We start from the raw sequence: 14,448 nt of genomic DNA on the forward strand, positions 1-14,448 counted from the left end.
ACAGAGTGCGTGGGGGGTTTGACAAGGTTGTTGATCAACACCAGTGACTCAACCATTACTTCACCACGCACTAAAACTTTTGACTTTCATTTTCTGGCATGTAATAAGACTTTGTGCATTTTTACAATGTTTCCTGTCTATTAGAGGCCTCTCAGTGTTTTTGTAATTCCATGGTTGTGAATAAATGTAGATAAAAGTCATAAAGTTAAATATGCTCATTTTGATTTGCAACAGTCAAGGCACTTTATGGAGATGCAAGTTGTGCTACCGGTATAATTAAGACCGAAAGAGAGGATTAGGAACCGAAACTGAAATAAACCACTTCAACAGCAGACCACTGCAACGTATAATGACACGTATAAAAACATTTTTAACTTATCTCAAGCGTTAAATTTACATTGTTAGTCACAAAGCTGTTCAACAAGATCAATCATCATAACTTAATTAACAGAGTACAAAGAACGTGTTTATGAAGCACTGCTTATTTTCTTAAAGGTAGTTAGTGTGGTGTGTGTGTGTGTGTGTGTGTGTGTGTGTGTGTGTGTGTGTGTGTGTGTGTGCGTGCGCGTGTGTGAAGCTGAATCTGACACTGCTTTAACAGTGTAAGCAGAATCAGTAGAGTAAACCAGAGCCAAACTCTCAAGCTCACAATCTCCTCTGCTGCATTCAGCCTGCGCCACAGATATTTCCTGAGGAAGGGCAACAAATTCAACACGCATTCTGTCTCTCCTTGGTTCTCTCTCTCGCTCACTTCCTCCCACTCTGACTCACTGCTACCTTATTGAAAGAAGAACTGCACTACACACAACTTTGAGGAATGAAAACTTCTAAAAGGGCAGAAACGACTTAAAGATATTTTGAAATACTGTCCTTTACAGCGGAGGTTTAATCCAAAAAGACCTGAAACAACTGCGCAAATACAAACATATTAACCTCAGCTTGACTCATTTAACACTGACTACCTCATATTATGGGTGCATGTACAACAATGTACTCTGAGACCAGTGTGCTTAAACTAAATTAAAACTTCTTACAGGTGTAACAAACAGATTTCATTCTTCAGTCTGACTTTGGGGATGTTTAATTCCTGTTTTGCTGAATTTAAATCAAAGAATAGCAGCATCAAAACCATTTTTGTCATTATCATTACTAGCTGAGTAAATACAGAAACCAGAATCTTAGTTTTTATTTAACACTCATTAGTACCTGGTATTGTCAGAGGAGATGGAGTCTGAGTGGACGCGCTCTTTAGGCAGGTTTCTGGGCAGGTTCCGGACAAACTCGGAATAGCATTCGCCCGGTATGTACAACTTGGCACTCTCACTTAGGGCCTGGTAATGGGCAGGGAGCGTCACAGTCTCTGTCTGCTGCATCTGAAACCAGTTCACTGTCACCTGAGGAATGACAGATTCAAAGTTGAGTAAATGACTCATTAACTGACTGAAGGAATGAACGGACAAATGAGTACTGAAGTGCTTGAGTAGCTAGATTCAAATAAACAGATACAGAATAACAGATAAACAGAAAGACAGTCTCGCATGTGCTATTATGGACTTTCCATTCACTCCATTTAGTACAAAATTAGACAAAATGTTGATTTATTATAAAACTGTAGAATAAATAAACAATGTTGAAAACTTGACCAAGCATTTCCTTTGTCTACTTGTGAGATCACTGAAAAGTGTTTTTAATACTCATTTCTATGGACACAATTTAACCACTGCTGAAATATGTACTCAATTTGAGCAACAGTGAATGTTAAATAGTTTGCTTGCTCTTCCAAGTCAGTCAATAACACAATCGTCTATGAAATCTGTCTATATGTAATATAAAGAATGATTTTATACCAAAGTGGCAAAACACAAGAAGCACATAGTAGTGTAAACAGTACAAGTGGAACATTAAACTACCTGTTTACCTACCTATCAGTCATTTTTTGATCATATGAATTTTATATTTATATTAACATTGCTTTCTGCTATAGAAGATATGCTTTTTTTGTTTCTCAGCTGATAATAACCGAAGTATCAGGCTGTTTTATATCAGTGTTTTAACAAGCATTACGTAAACTCCACTCACCGCTTTGAGTGTGAGGTCACACTGGAAGACCATCTCTCTGATTTGTGTGAGGATGGTGCTCTTAGCGTTGGCCAGATCCATCCTCCTGACGCCTGCGTCAGCCAAACAGCTTTGGTAGTGGTCCTGGGCCTCTTCCGCCTATCCAAAACAATAAATAAAGAGAACAGTGTAAGGATGTGAAAGAAGCACTAATTTTTCTAATGGCACACAAGAACATGAGATCATATACAGAGACAGCAGACAATGGCTCTATAAATTGTCCTGGTGTAATAAATCCCACCTATTAGGTGATCTGAGTAGGAAAAAAAAAATGTAGGAATTATTTTTAGATGCTATTTATTATACCTGTCTGTTTCCCTGTGTTATCTTCTCCCTGCCTACCTTCTGCAGTGCCTCTTCTTCCAGCCTCCTCTTCTTCTCCAACTGTTTGTTGCCAGCATTAGACTGCTCCTCCTGGGAGCGGTTGGTAGATGAGTGGGCTTTCTGGTACTCCTCTCTCCTCTGGGCCTTCAGCGCTCGTGCCTTACGTAAGCTTGCGTCTGCCTCTTGCTGCAAAAACCACACTAGTCAGCCACAAAGGTCCATGTGACGAAAAATGTGACATAGGTGCACGACAGCTCCAACAAATATAAACAGCATTTGTAGCTGATTAACCTTGCACGTAAAGTGACACAGTACGGTTTATAAACAGCCAGAGCGCTGAGAGAAATGTGAAATTATTACTCTATGAAAAAAGCACTGCCTACAGAAAGGAGCTAATAAACAATACAATAATTGTATTTTCATCCTATCTGCATATTTCCAGATTATGTCACTGATGACAAAAAATACAACTGTATTTCCTGCTTTTGCCAGACACTATGACATGATTTTGATTACACTGACATTTACATATCTGACATCTCCTGGCTGGCTGACAACACTGGAACATTTACTTTGCAATGCTGACTAGTCTGTCACGGAAAAAGGGAGACTGGTAGTACTGGTAGTAGCTGTCGAGCGTGTATCTAATTGTATGTATCTATACAGGGATTCATCACATACCATTTTCTTTTGCTCCCTCTGCCACTGCTCTTTGATGTCTTTCCTCAGCTTGTCCAGTTCATTCTTGCGGGTCAGAAGAGGCTACGAAAGGACAGAGGGTCAACAATTCCCGAGAAACCAGAGGACAGTCTCAAACTTTTCAGGTCCAAACTTTCTAGACATGTTTCAGGTTGGCTCTGGATTAAATTGCAAAGTCTTGGGTGTGTCTAAAATGTTTTAATTAACCCAACAACAGATGTTCTGGAGTTTACCCAACTGGTTTGGAGACAGATAAGCTAACAGACTCAAGCGCTCTTTGTGGGCTATTGTCTCTTTCTTATCACACATACCTGTATGAATTTATTGGTCTGGAGAGCCATTGCAGTTTGTAGAAGCAGCTGGTTGTATTCAATGTCTTTCTTGAATGTGGAAATGTAGATATCACTGAATGGCATGTAGTCCTGTTGGAAAAAAAGAAATAAAAACATTAATGTATAACTGTTGCATAAATGTTTATTTTAATAAGGACATGGGGTAACAATTTTATATTACTGTATGATTACACATCAATGAGGTCAATATTCTTTAATAAAATGATTCTTCATTTACCTGTTGACTTGCCAGTGTCTTTGCAGACTCAGCCATTTTGGCATAACTTTTAGCATACTCAACATCTGAAAGAGAAATAGTTGTACAAAGGGATAAGGGAGTATTTATGTCTGCAATCACTGTCAGATAATTATTAAAAGGAAAAAAAGTATGTGTAGTGCATCTGATCTACTTGTATAATGCTGGCCCCAAACAAACACAGATTTCACATTAATCAGCTGCTTGATATATTACATATTACATGACACACATAGCAGTACGTAACATATATATTACACTGAGCAAAATGTGCCATAAATAGCACAAACAGTAAGACAAATTGGCAAATGGTTTAATCTCACACTGCAAAATAAATACAAATTCTTAACAAATATAAAGTACAGCAGGATAAAAAAAAAAAATCCTGTAACACAACTGCACCCAATTCAGGTGTAGCCCACTTAAAGGCGATTTATGCTACATAGTTTGATTGTTATTTTGTTAAAGCAAAAGCTAAAACACACATAGGAGTATATTGTGTATATGAATATATATTAGAAGTACAGTATATCCACAATAAGATTGATTTTGAAATTCCAGATGTCTTATCACAACCAATTAATTTTCTGTAATAATTAGTATTTAAGTCCTCATCCCTGACTGACTGAGGACCGCCTTCTTGAAGACCATATTGGTAAATGGCTATGAACTGCCCACAAACTGTTCTACTACTTCTGAACTTTAACCTAAATTAACATCGTAAAGGCTTATATTGACTCAGGGGTCTATTTGCAAAAAGTTACTTCAGATCTGTGTCTGTATCGTTATCTGGATATGAGATGTCTTATATTGGGATATGAGATTTTGTTCACATCGCACAGCCCTACCCATAGCCAGTCTTTTGTCCATCCAGGCAAGAAGGTCTTTGATGTACTTGGACCAGGCCTTGGCATAGAGTAGCGCAGACTCCACCCCGCTGTCATTCTTCAGCAAGGTCAAGTCAACTTCTTCCTCCCGTGATAACGACACCCCTGGGCCTGGGGGGGGGTCAAGAAGAGGAGACACTGACACATCAAAACAACATGAACTGAAACACACTGTATTACCAAAATTCCCGAGTGTTGGACTGATGTGTCTGAGTTTTACTATGCCAACAGACATGAGTGGGAGGTACATGAAAAAAAAAAAAAAAATACTGAGGTGAGGGAAGTTGACAGTGTAGGAGGCTGTGAATGTGCTGGGCATCTTTTATAATAGTCCAACAGTGTTATTTTCTTTTTTACAAGTTACACTGTGATACACCTCTCCAAGCCGCCCGCCTTCTGATTCAACACAAACCCCATGTGTTTCCCATCCCACACGGAACTACTCCTAAACAGGCAAGGAATGTCAAATATGTGGACGGAGAGGGGAAAACTAGCAGCTAGTATGAAAAAAGCAGCAGAAATAACAGGGGTGGAAGCAGAGGTTTAGGGCGGGTCTACCTCAGGCATTCAAAGAGTCCAAAGCCTAAATCACTCTGCTAACTCACAAGCTGCCCTAGGCTACAGAGTAACCATTAATACTTTGTAAACCAGCCATTAATAGCTATTACATTTCAGGATTAATTTATTTTACACCCACATTACTCAGAGGTTAATGATGGAATCTGAGCAACACTTACCCACAAGGTCATTTTTCTCTGAAACATATCCCTCAGGATCCACGGAGAGATTGTCAAAAGACTGTGAAAAAGACGTTTCAGATTATAAGGAGGGAATACCAGACATACAATCAAAGTCAGACATCAGAAGCTGCTTGGTTTTCAACACCCCAATTAAGTACAGAAAGCAAGACTTTGAGGCTTTTTGAAATGGGAGGCGTGGTAAAATTGCTGGTTTAAGTGCACCCTTCTGAAAACTGTCATGTTTGAAAACAAAGCTTTGAAAAAAAAAAAGATATCTGGCCCAAAGGCTGGAAAAAGAAAAAATTGTTCACCCTGCTTCTCCTGGTCTGGGGGTACCCCAACCCTGAGCCGCTGTCCACATCTCCCATAAGGAAGTCAGAAACTCTGTGGGGTAGATACATGAAAGAGTCAAAGATAAAAGCACAGTTTGATCTGGTCAAAATTGCAAAATTGCAAACAGTATTTCTCAGACTGATTTGAAAACAAAAAAACCCTACAATTCAAAAACACAGATATGGGAAAGAGAAAAATAATAAGGTTAGCACGACAAGCTCAACAAGCCTGAACTCAGCCCTGTTACACAAAAAAGTAGTAAAAAAAAATTCTATGGTGGTGTTGAAAAGGTTGTAAAAGTGAAAAAATGTTGTACTCACACATTGCCGAATGTGAATGCCAAAGTGTCAATAGATGTGTGTATCTCGCCAAATATAGCTTTTTTGTTTTCTGGGTTCACTTCCTTGAAGTTAACGCCTGTGGAGAGTGATAAAATACAAGAACGTCAGCCAAAGAAAAATCGTGCAACCAACCAGTTTATGTACACTCAATCATTCAACAAAGGTATTTACACAGCCAGGCCTGTATGTGGCTGGTTGATGAACAGTTAACCACCAATAAAATAAACACACACACAGACAATAGATCAAATCTTCAATTTTCAAACCAAAAACCATGTATTAAATGCAATAAAAAGATCAGTTTAAGACTTTGAATTTGACACAGGGACTATGTTTGTGTTTAATTTTCTTTCTGCAATTACAAGCAAGTGTTGAGACCATAGTTAAACCTTTGGCTTTTGCAGGGAGTGGTTTATAGTCTCAGCAAGGGCTAAAGTTGTTCCAGGTAAGTGTCAACATGCTACTCGATGACAGATGAAAAGTCAAACCCCCCAGAGCAGTTACACAGAGTCATAAGTTTTTTAAAAAAAAAGGTAGTGAATGGCTTACAAATTATACAGAGGAGACACTGTCAAAAACAGCTTCTGAAAAATCTTCAAGGGTCTTCAAGGATAAGATGTTTAAGGAGTATCAAAAAAAAATCCCAAATATTCCCTCCTTGGATCCAACGTGTTATAATCCCATACGTCATCTTCCATGTCGATTATGCACAGAAAAGGAAATCAATCGTACACATTTGTTGCTTTGAGATGTATTTGAAGAAATGCATCCGACGAGTTGAGGAACGTAAGGCTGTCGAGGCTTGATAAATCTTCGAGAACGTGCGCGCAGAGCTCTCCTCTTCAGGAAACAGTTTACTCAGCAAGAAGACATTTGTAGAAGGCAATCTGAGCAACCCAAGACAGAGTCAGTGAAATCCGACTTAGCTGAGTACTTCCTGTCTGCCCCGCAACAGGAAACACTCTCACAGCTTGAGTTCTGTGACATGTAACACGACTGACAACCATAATAACACTTACCGTTTCTCTCAGTCACCTGGTGGATCCGAAAACCTCAGTAATGCCAGTCAGTTGCAGGGAAAAAGCTTTAAAACGTTTCCAGATTGCTTTCTAGCTTTTGTGCTTCCATTTTCTCTTCATGAGAGCAAATTCTATCCGTGTTAGAATTGGTTGGGAAATTGTAAATTCCCAGATTATGAAGAAGCACGGAAAGGTCATGGCATCCTAGGTTGGGGAGGCAACCCCATGTTGCAGGGAGACTCTTGAGGACACCGAAAGAGAGGAGACGTGGTGGTGCAAGCCTCCCTGCCGTGCACCTCCCTGGCCCTGAATGCTAGCGTACAACTCTGCACTGACTTCTTCCTCAGGACATCCTGTGGGTCTCATAACAATGATTCCAGAGCTCTGCCCCCCTTGTCACGGTTGAAATATGGAAACTGCATCATTCAAGCACAGGGGCCATTGTTTTCTCACAGTTGAGCCATAACTGGGACAGTTAGCCTGTGAAAAATGACTCATCTGAGTTAAAAGCAAGTCTGCTAATTTGGCTATTACTCTGTCTTACCATGACTTAATTATCTGGTGTCATTGGCCATTCTAGTTCACTCTCATATAATGGTTTTATCAGTAAAGCAGACTACAAAAAGGAAGTTAAAAGAAATGAGTGTTCATTATCTCTGACCAAAATGCTTTTCTTAGATCCATGAAATAAACATATAATAGGTTTATCTGCACAGGACACATTTGTCTTTCACATGCACACATACAAGATTGATTGCAAAAAAACAAATATAATCTGTCAACTGACAGCATCTTCTCTAGACAAAAGGGGACAGGGAGCAGGGAAAGAATTTCAATAAGTTGAGGAAGTTGACACTTTTATTGCAGTGCCCTGCAGTTTTTCAGGCAGGAGGAGGGGAAAATTCTCAAAATGTGACCAGGAAAGGAACCTTGTCTGGGTCTGCTTCAAGCCAGTGAGAGTCTGTGCAAAGATCATATCTTTGATGACACACAAACAGAGAGTATGGTCAATTTAACAAACATTTTCTGCGTCTGGAATTAAGCCACATGCATTATACGGCTGAGTGGAGCTGAGAATGTTCTTGACATTTGCAGGTTTATTAAAAATGTGTCAACAGTGTCAAATGAAAAAACAACAGTAGGAGAATAGGTTGAGTGGAAATGTCTACATGTAAATGGTATTTGAAACTCGTTAGGCAACCATGTGTTTGGAGAGGGAGGGAGGGAGGGTGGGTGGGTGGAGGATTTTTTTTTTCTCCAATAAATTCTGGCAGCTGTCCAAATGCCCCAGGTGTCACGACCGAGCATCAAAGAGCAACATGAGTGAAGGGACGACACACTCTGAAGACACTGAGGCACACAAGGCCTGTTATCATCCAAACCTTTGAGTCTTCATCTCTGACGTCTCACTGATTCATTCCTCTTTCAGCCTCTCCTTTTCAGCCCTCCTCTGGCTCGCTGACTATCAGTATTGTGTTACCTACTGGCCATTGGGGACAGTCCAGCCAGGGAGTGCGGTGATGTGAGGCACCCCCTTGTGGACAAGCAAACTCCCAAGTTTCTACTTGTTAACTTGATATGCAATTACTGTATTTGCTGACTATCATTACTATGTTTTTCTTAAAGAAAGGAACGATGGGACACTGCGCTATCATACTGTACAGCAGCACATCATTCAGTTGGTTTTAGGGTGTTCATACTAAAGAGTTTGGGGACAACATCAATTAAGTGATAGTACTATTGTATTCCCAAATGTTTTTTTACTACTAAATAGAGGAATTTTAGTAAACCAATTCAAAATGATATTTTCAGGTACCCCAAATGTTGTCCAAAAAGTCCAGATATTTTTTACTAGGTTTCATAAGAACACTGGTGCTTAAACAAGCATTATACAAACTTTAGTCATAAGTCATTACGAATTTGCTTTGTCTTGTGGTGTCATTTTTCCACCCTGTGACTGATGTTACAGTCTGTACTGTCATAAATGTTTGTCTCAACAATGCCAATAATCTTTGGCTGATCTTACACTGGATCTCTTTTGTTTCCTTTTTGCATTCTAAACATTGTCAAAGCAATGCTCAATGGACTGCAGATTGCAGACATGCATTCTTACGCATTCTTAAGGCCTTCTTACGCAAGGCCTAAGTCACAACCGAGATATTGAGATAGGGCAGGTGAGGTGTCAGACAACCACACACCTCATGACACGGGTAAAACAATAAAGAAACACGGATGTGCACGGTTGACAAGCAGCCCGCCGAGGGGCCTCCGCGGACGCTGGAATATGGAATGCAAATTACAGCCATGCGTTCTGTGCTGTGGAGATTCTTGTGTGCAAGTCAAGAATTACCCTTACAGTGGATCACATTTCAAGCAAATGAACTTGTGACTTGAGAATCTTCTTGTTTGTATTCATTCGGGAGACCGGAAATGGAGGAAAAATAACTTCTCACACTGTGTTCTTTTAGAAATAGATCTCCAAGCCAACTACAACCAAGTGGAGATTAATAAAACATTCCTGCAGGGTATTTCCCACACTGCTCTGAAAGATTGACGTTGACCCTTAGCCTAAACCAGTAATGCAACAATGAGATTTCATGCCAAGATACAGTATTTAAGCATCACAGAGGCGCCTGTGACTGCTTACCTGTATGTCTGTGTGCACCCATGCATGCTAGTGAGTAATTACTGACCTTTGACCTTGGCGATGACAGTGCCGGCCGTTCCTAGGATGTCCACCGAGTTGAGGGTCTGATGTTTGCCGATGACAGCCTTGAGGACTCGGAGCAACTCTGCCAAACGTTCCTGGACCACCTGCTGGAGATCTTCCTGACTCTCTGGCAAAAATGAGAACACACGAGTAGATCAGTGAGGTTAAGTCATATAAGTATCAAGACCTTGACAGGACTAGTAAAAACTTAACTGAAATCAAACTACCACGCGCAGTTTGTAATCACACATTGTCATCTATTTGTCAAAGTCATACCGTCACATCACATTCTGACTCACAGGTTAGCTAGCTTCAAATTCATTCTTGGCATTCTTTTGTTCTCTGCTACACAAATTACTTAGCAAATACCTTGTCATTTTGAAACTATGAAACTTGGCTGTCATCTTTTGTCTCATCCAGACGATTCCCCTCAGGACAAATAATACAGTACATGTTCTGTTATGTTTTAGCTGTGCGTGGATGTGTCTCCAGATGAAGGGTGGAAGACATGTACCGTTGTGGTTAAGAGACAGTGACAAACTCAGTTGTTGCAGCATGAAACTGCTGTGTTGAAAGTCTATTTTGCTTCCTTCAGGCAGATAGCGACACCCCGTACAACGGAAGAGGCATATGTCTATGTAAACAGGTTACTCCGTCACAGTCACGCTGTCAACATTCCCCCACAGGTGACGATGATGAAAACAAAAATGATAACGTGCTTTATGAACTTCTGTGGCCACATGTGAGGCGGCGAAATGTCTCGGTTACCACAGGTTTTTATCAACAAAAACAGCCATTTTACAGCTGAAGTACTGAATATATACAACTGTGAAGCCGTTAGGTAACATCTGTGTATGATACAGTGTGTAAAGTGCATACAGATGAAAGGGCATTCATACTAAATAAGGACAAAGAAATTTAATTTAAGAGGTGACTGAAGTGGCACACATGGTAGCAATTACGCAATCACATTTTTTTCTGCACCAGTCAGCAGACAGTGTGAGCGGCGAGAAGAGTTGAGGAAGATCGTGCCTTTTGTTCCCTTTCCAGTGATGTTTCAGAAGATGACACATGAGGAGGAAAGAAATGTACAAAATGTATTACTCCTCTGCCTTTTTTTGTCAAACCTATCAAATTCTATCAGTCATTTTGCGATGAAGCAGTGAGAAGTACACCATTAATCAGTATTTATTTATTTAAACAAGTGTTTCCTGACTATGTATCTTCTTCACGACTCTTTGTATGAAAGCATTCCTACAGCACTTTTGAAAACTGTGTGAGTGTGTTTTACAGGCAATAAAGCTACTTGGGCAAAATAAAAGGCAACGAGAAAAGCAATAAAACTTGAGACATGATGGATTTTCTCCAACCAACAGGAGGGAGAGATTTTATTTCTCCTGCTCTGATGCAGGCTAATCAGCAGATGCTCTGCAGGTTGGCACCAGACAATAAATGACTTCATGTCTATTTCACTGTTTTGGAAGAAGCAAGGGCATACAGTAGGCTGGAAACAAAAAAAAAAAAAAAAGTCATCTGTTTTTCATCAAGGCCACCCCAGAAAAGGGTGAGATGAGAGGCTGAATTTATTGCAACGTTAAAAGGAATTACAGGGGGAGTGAAAATGAGAGCATGGGTGTTTTGCGTGTTACCCTTTCTACTCCTCTCTTATTCATACACACGCACACACACACACACACATACACACTGCCTGGTGTAAAACATGATAGAAGAGACATAATCCGCAACTGAGACATAAGCCAAGGCCATCTGTGATACTATTTAGCGAGAACGACAGGAGAGATGTACATTAACATAGATGCTAGGAAAGAAAAGATTCTGGCAATGAATCACTGGGTAATATAACTAACAAGACATAGAAGGGTGTTTCTTGAATACACTCTCCACATGTATAAAGATTAAGTAACATCAGGGTCCATCTTGCTGTTCACAAAGCTCGACAATCCTTGTCCTCAATTAATACCCCCCCCCCAAGATTAGAGAAAAAGTATCCTGGGGAGCAAGAGGCTCACCTGCTCAGATGCCCCAAGGCTAAAGGTCTCTTAACCTGCAACACTTTGAAGTCTCCCTCCCTACCGACACTGACAATGGGCCTTCATTAAGCACCCTCCCCTTCCTTTTTAACCCTGCTTCTCAATTGTGGTCATCTGGGTATTTTTGGTTAGCTCACTGGCGTTTGAAGATTTTTTTTTTTTAATCTAGGATGTGTGGGTTGGCCATTAGCATACGAAAGTCAGTTGTAATGAGGTGCACACCTGAGAATTTTCACTTAACATGACACAAAGGTAGCATGACTGAAGGTGCTGCGATGGGATGAGCAGTTATGCAGGTTAGTACCACTCATTCCCTTATTTCCCTACTGAAAGAAAATTAATTAGACCAATCTGTTCCTCAGAGAAGTATAAGCGATGCAAGGTGTGAGGAAATAACAATGGATGTGATGTTATGAGAACAAAGACAGATGGAAGTCCCTGGCCAGTCTGCTGTTGAAGCTAATCAAGCCATTTTTTCATGGACTGGTATTGGCTATATCCTTTGTCTACTGTAACCCGATGCCAGCTGTCAAAAATGCGACACCTTGCAGTTAAAACAGTTTAGTGCGAACGAATAAGTAACAGCCGGCAATTCCTAATAACAATATTCACACTGACAGCCAGCTTCAGAGAACAACGGCCACACTAACGAGGGCAGAGCTGCTTTGGGGGTTAAAAAAAAATTGAGAATTTGCTTGTGCTTCAGCAATATTTTGCCCCATACCCCGAAAGTACTGCTGTTGGTATAAAACTACATCTTAACATCTTTTTAGGAAGAAAACAGGATGTCCAAATCCTGTACAAAACATGTCCTGCAACAACTCTTCATGCAGGCTGTACTTTTTTAACAGAGCTGTCAAATATATTTGAAATTCCTTCCTTATCTTAATGTTAAGTGCACATTTTGTGGTAAGCGCGTACTTTGCTGTTGTAATATGAAAAAATATATAAATGTTGGATCAAAACTGAAATCAGCAGATAGGGAATTTTCAAGGACTCTGAAGACTGGCGACCAGGGCAAAGACCTCCTGTATCAAAGAGCCGTATAGCCTACATGTTCAGACGGAAAATACTTAAAACTGTTTAAATGTTTTAAAAAATGTTTTTGTAAAAACACGTTCAAAGTTAAAGAAAAAAAAGATTCAAGAAGGCTCAAAGTGGATTACTTTTTGGACACATCAAAGTGTGGAGATGGCTTAACCCTCCACATGACGTGGATGTCGGCACAGTCTGCGCGCAATTAGGCTACTTAGATCATTGTTAATTCTTCACCCCAAAAACCCAGATTAAAAATCCCAACAAAAGCTTTCTATTTAGAAATTAGAAATGGGAATAAAGCTATCAAAACAAGGTTAAATTTTGTGTGAAAGCTCATACTGATCGCCGCTATTGTTGCCTTTTGAATTGTATGAGAGGATCTGTGCTCACTACAGCGTGAGACATGTGAGAGAAAGCTGGTAAAAAAATCAGTGGTGAGTGGTTTTGTCACAACAATGGCATCAAAAAGCGTACTGGAAATTTGCTGCCGATTGTGAGGGCCATGCCATTGTTTTGGTAGAGATAACAGCGGTGAGGCAAAGAGCTGGGCCATATTGTTTAAAGGAAGACCCCCTGCCGACGCCAACGCAGCTCGAGGCTGCCTCGTCTTTCTTTACAGTGGTGGGATGTGCTGGTGTCCCAGCCACGCTTCACGCTCGGTCTGCTTCATTTATTTTCCTCCAAGATGGAGACCTCCCTCCCTTTCAGGAAAATAAATTCACGATGAAAAATAGTTTATTGTGGTTTAAAATAGTTTGAAATTTTTGGCATTTCTACCAATAACAATACAGTACACAATAAAATAATAATAAAACAACTTTCTGTTAACCATTTCAATATCTGAAAATAGAAGCAAAACATTTTTGTTCCATCAGATTAGGGCTGCAACTAACAATTATTTTGATTATTGATTAATCTGATGATTTTTTTCTCAATAAATCAATAAATTCTAAAAAGCGACAAAAAAGTAAGGCATGTACATCAACTGCACTTCACGATGTCAAGTAAAAGTAGTATCTTTTATTTGTCTAATCTGAAGTTTCACATTTTTTCTTGAAAAAAGACTTAAAACAATGAAGTGATAAACAAAATAGCTGCTGGTCAATTAATTGATTAATCGACTAATTGCTTCAGCTCTACTCAGTTTCACCTGGGGTGCTGCAGCAGATCCATCACATGTGCCTGACAGTCCTGCTTCAAGTCCTTTTTTGATACAAAACTCCTGACAGCTGTGTGTTTAAAAATACTGTTAGTGGTAAGTGGATTTAGCTCCGACTGTACAGAACACTTTGCTAATTTAATTTGGAATTTACAAGTCGACCAGCTAGCCATTTAAAGGTTCAGTAAATGTTTTGTCTCTGTTCTATGATGTAACTATAACAAGACTACAACACCGGGCTGATTACCATCTAACAACTCTCCTCAGTGAATGAAAGGGTAAAAAAAAAAATGCCAATAGAAACTTCTCAAAGCACTCATCCAGAATAATCCACTTCTCTGCCGTCCATCTGTATGCCAAGTATTTTGCAAACACCAATATTTGCGCCACAATATTGCTAAATACACAAAACACATATTGTGTTTGGAGTATCACTTGAAA

At 39.9% G+C, this 14,448-nt stretch overlaps 1 protein-coding gene across 3 annotated transcripts in view; it reads right to left on the reverse strand.

The window, feature by feature from the left end:
• LOC137194469 (rho GTPase-activating protein 29-like) overlaps positions 1-14,448 on the reverse strand; it is a 30,091-nt gene that overhangs the window by 6,575 nt on the left and 9,068 nt on the right. Inside the window, exons 3-13 of one of the 3 annotated variants that reach the window (XM_067606382.1) lie at positions 9,743-9,886; positions 6,010-6,106; positions 5,668-5,740; positions 5,354-5,414; positions 4,578-4,727; positions 3,712-3,776; positions 3,453-3,563; positions 3,124-3,204; positions 2,461-2,628; positions 2,080-2,217; positions 1,207-1,394 (exon numbers count right to left, since the gene is read on the reverse strand). In XM_067606382.1, the coding sequence (XP_067462483.1) occupies positions 1,207-1,394; positions 2,080-2,217; positions 2,461-2,628; positions 3,124-3,204; positions 3,453-3,563; positions 3,712-3,776; positions 4,578-4,727; positions 5,354-5,414; positions 5,668-5,740; positions 6,010-6,106; positions 9,743-9,886 (1,276 nt within the window). Of the gene's footprint in view, positions 1-1,206; positions 1,395-2,079; positions 2,218-2,460; positions 2,629-3,123; positions 3,205-3,452; positions 3,564-3,711; positions 3,777-4,577; positions 4,728-5,353; positions 5,415-5,667; positions 5,741-6,009; positions 6,107-6,579; positions 6,990-7,049; positions 7,381-9,742; positions 9,887-14,448 lie in introns of those variants that run through there. The other 2 variants (XM_067606383.1, XM_067606384.1) reach the window with 2 other exon arrangements.

This window comes from Thunnus thynnus, chromosome 12 (assembly GCF_963924715.1).
Source record: "Thunnus thynnus chromosome 12, fThuThy2.1, whole genome shotgun sequence".
Classification (NCBI taxonomy): Eukaryota; Metazoa; Chordata; class Actinopteri; order Scombriformes; family Scombridae; genus Thunnus; species Thunnus thynnus.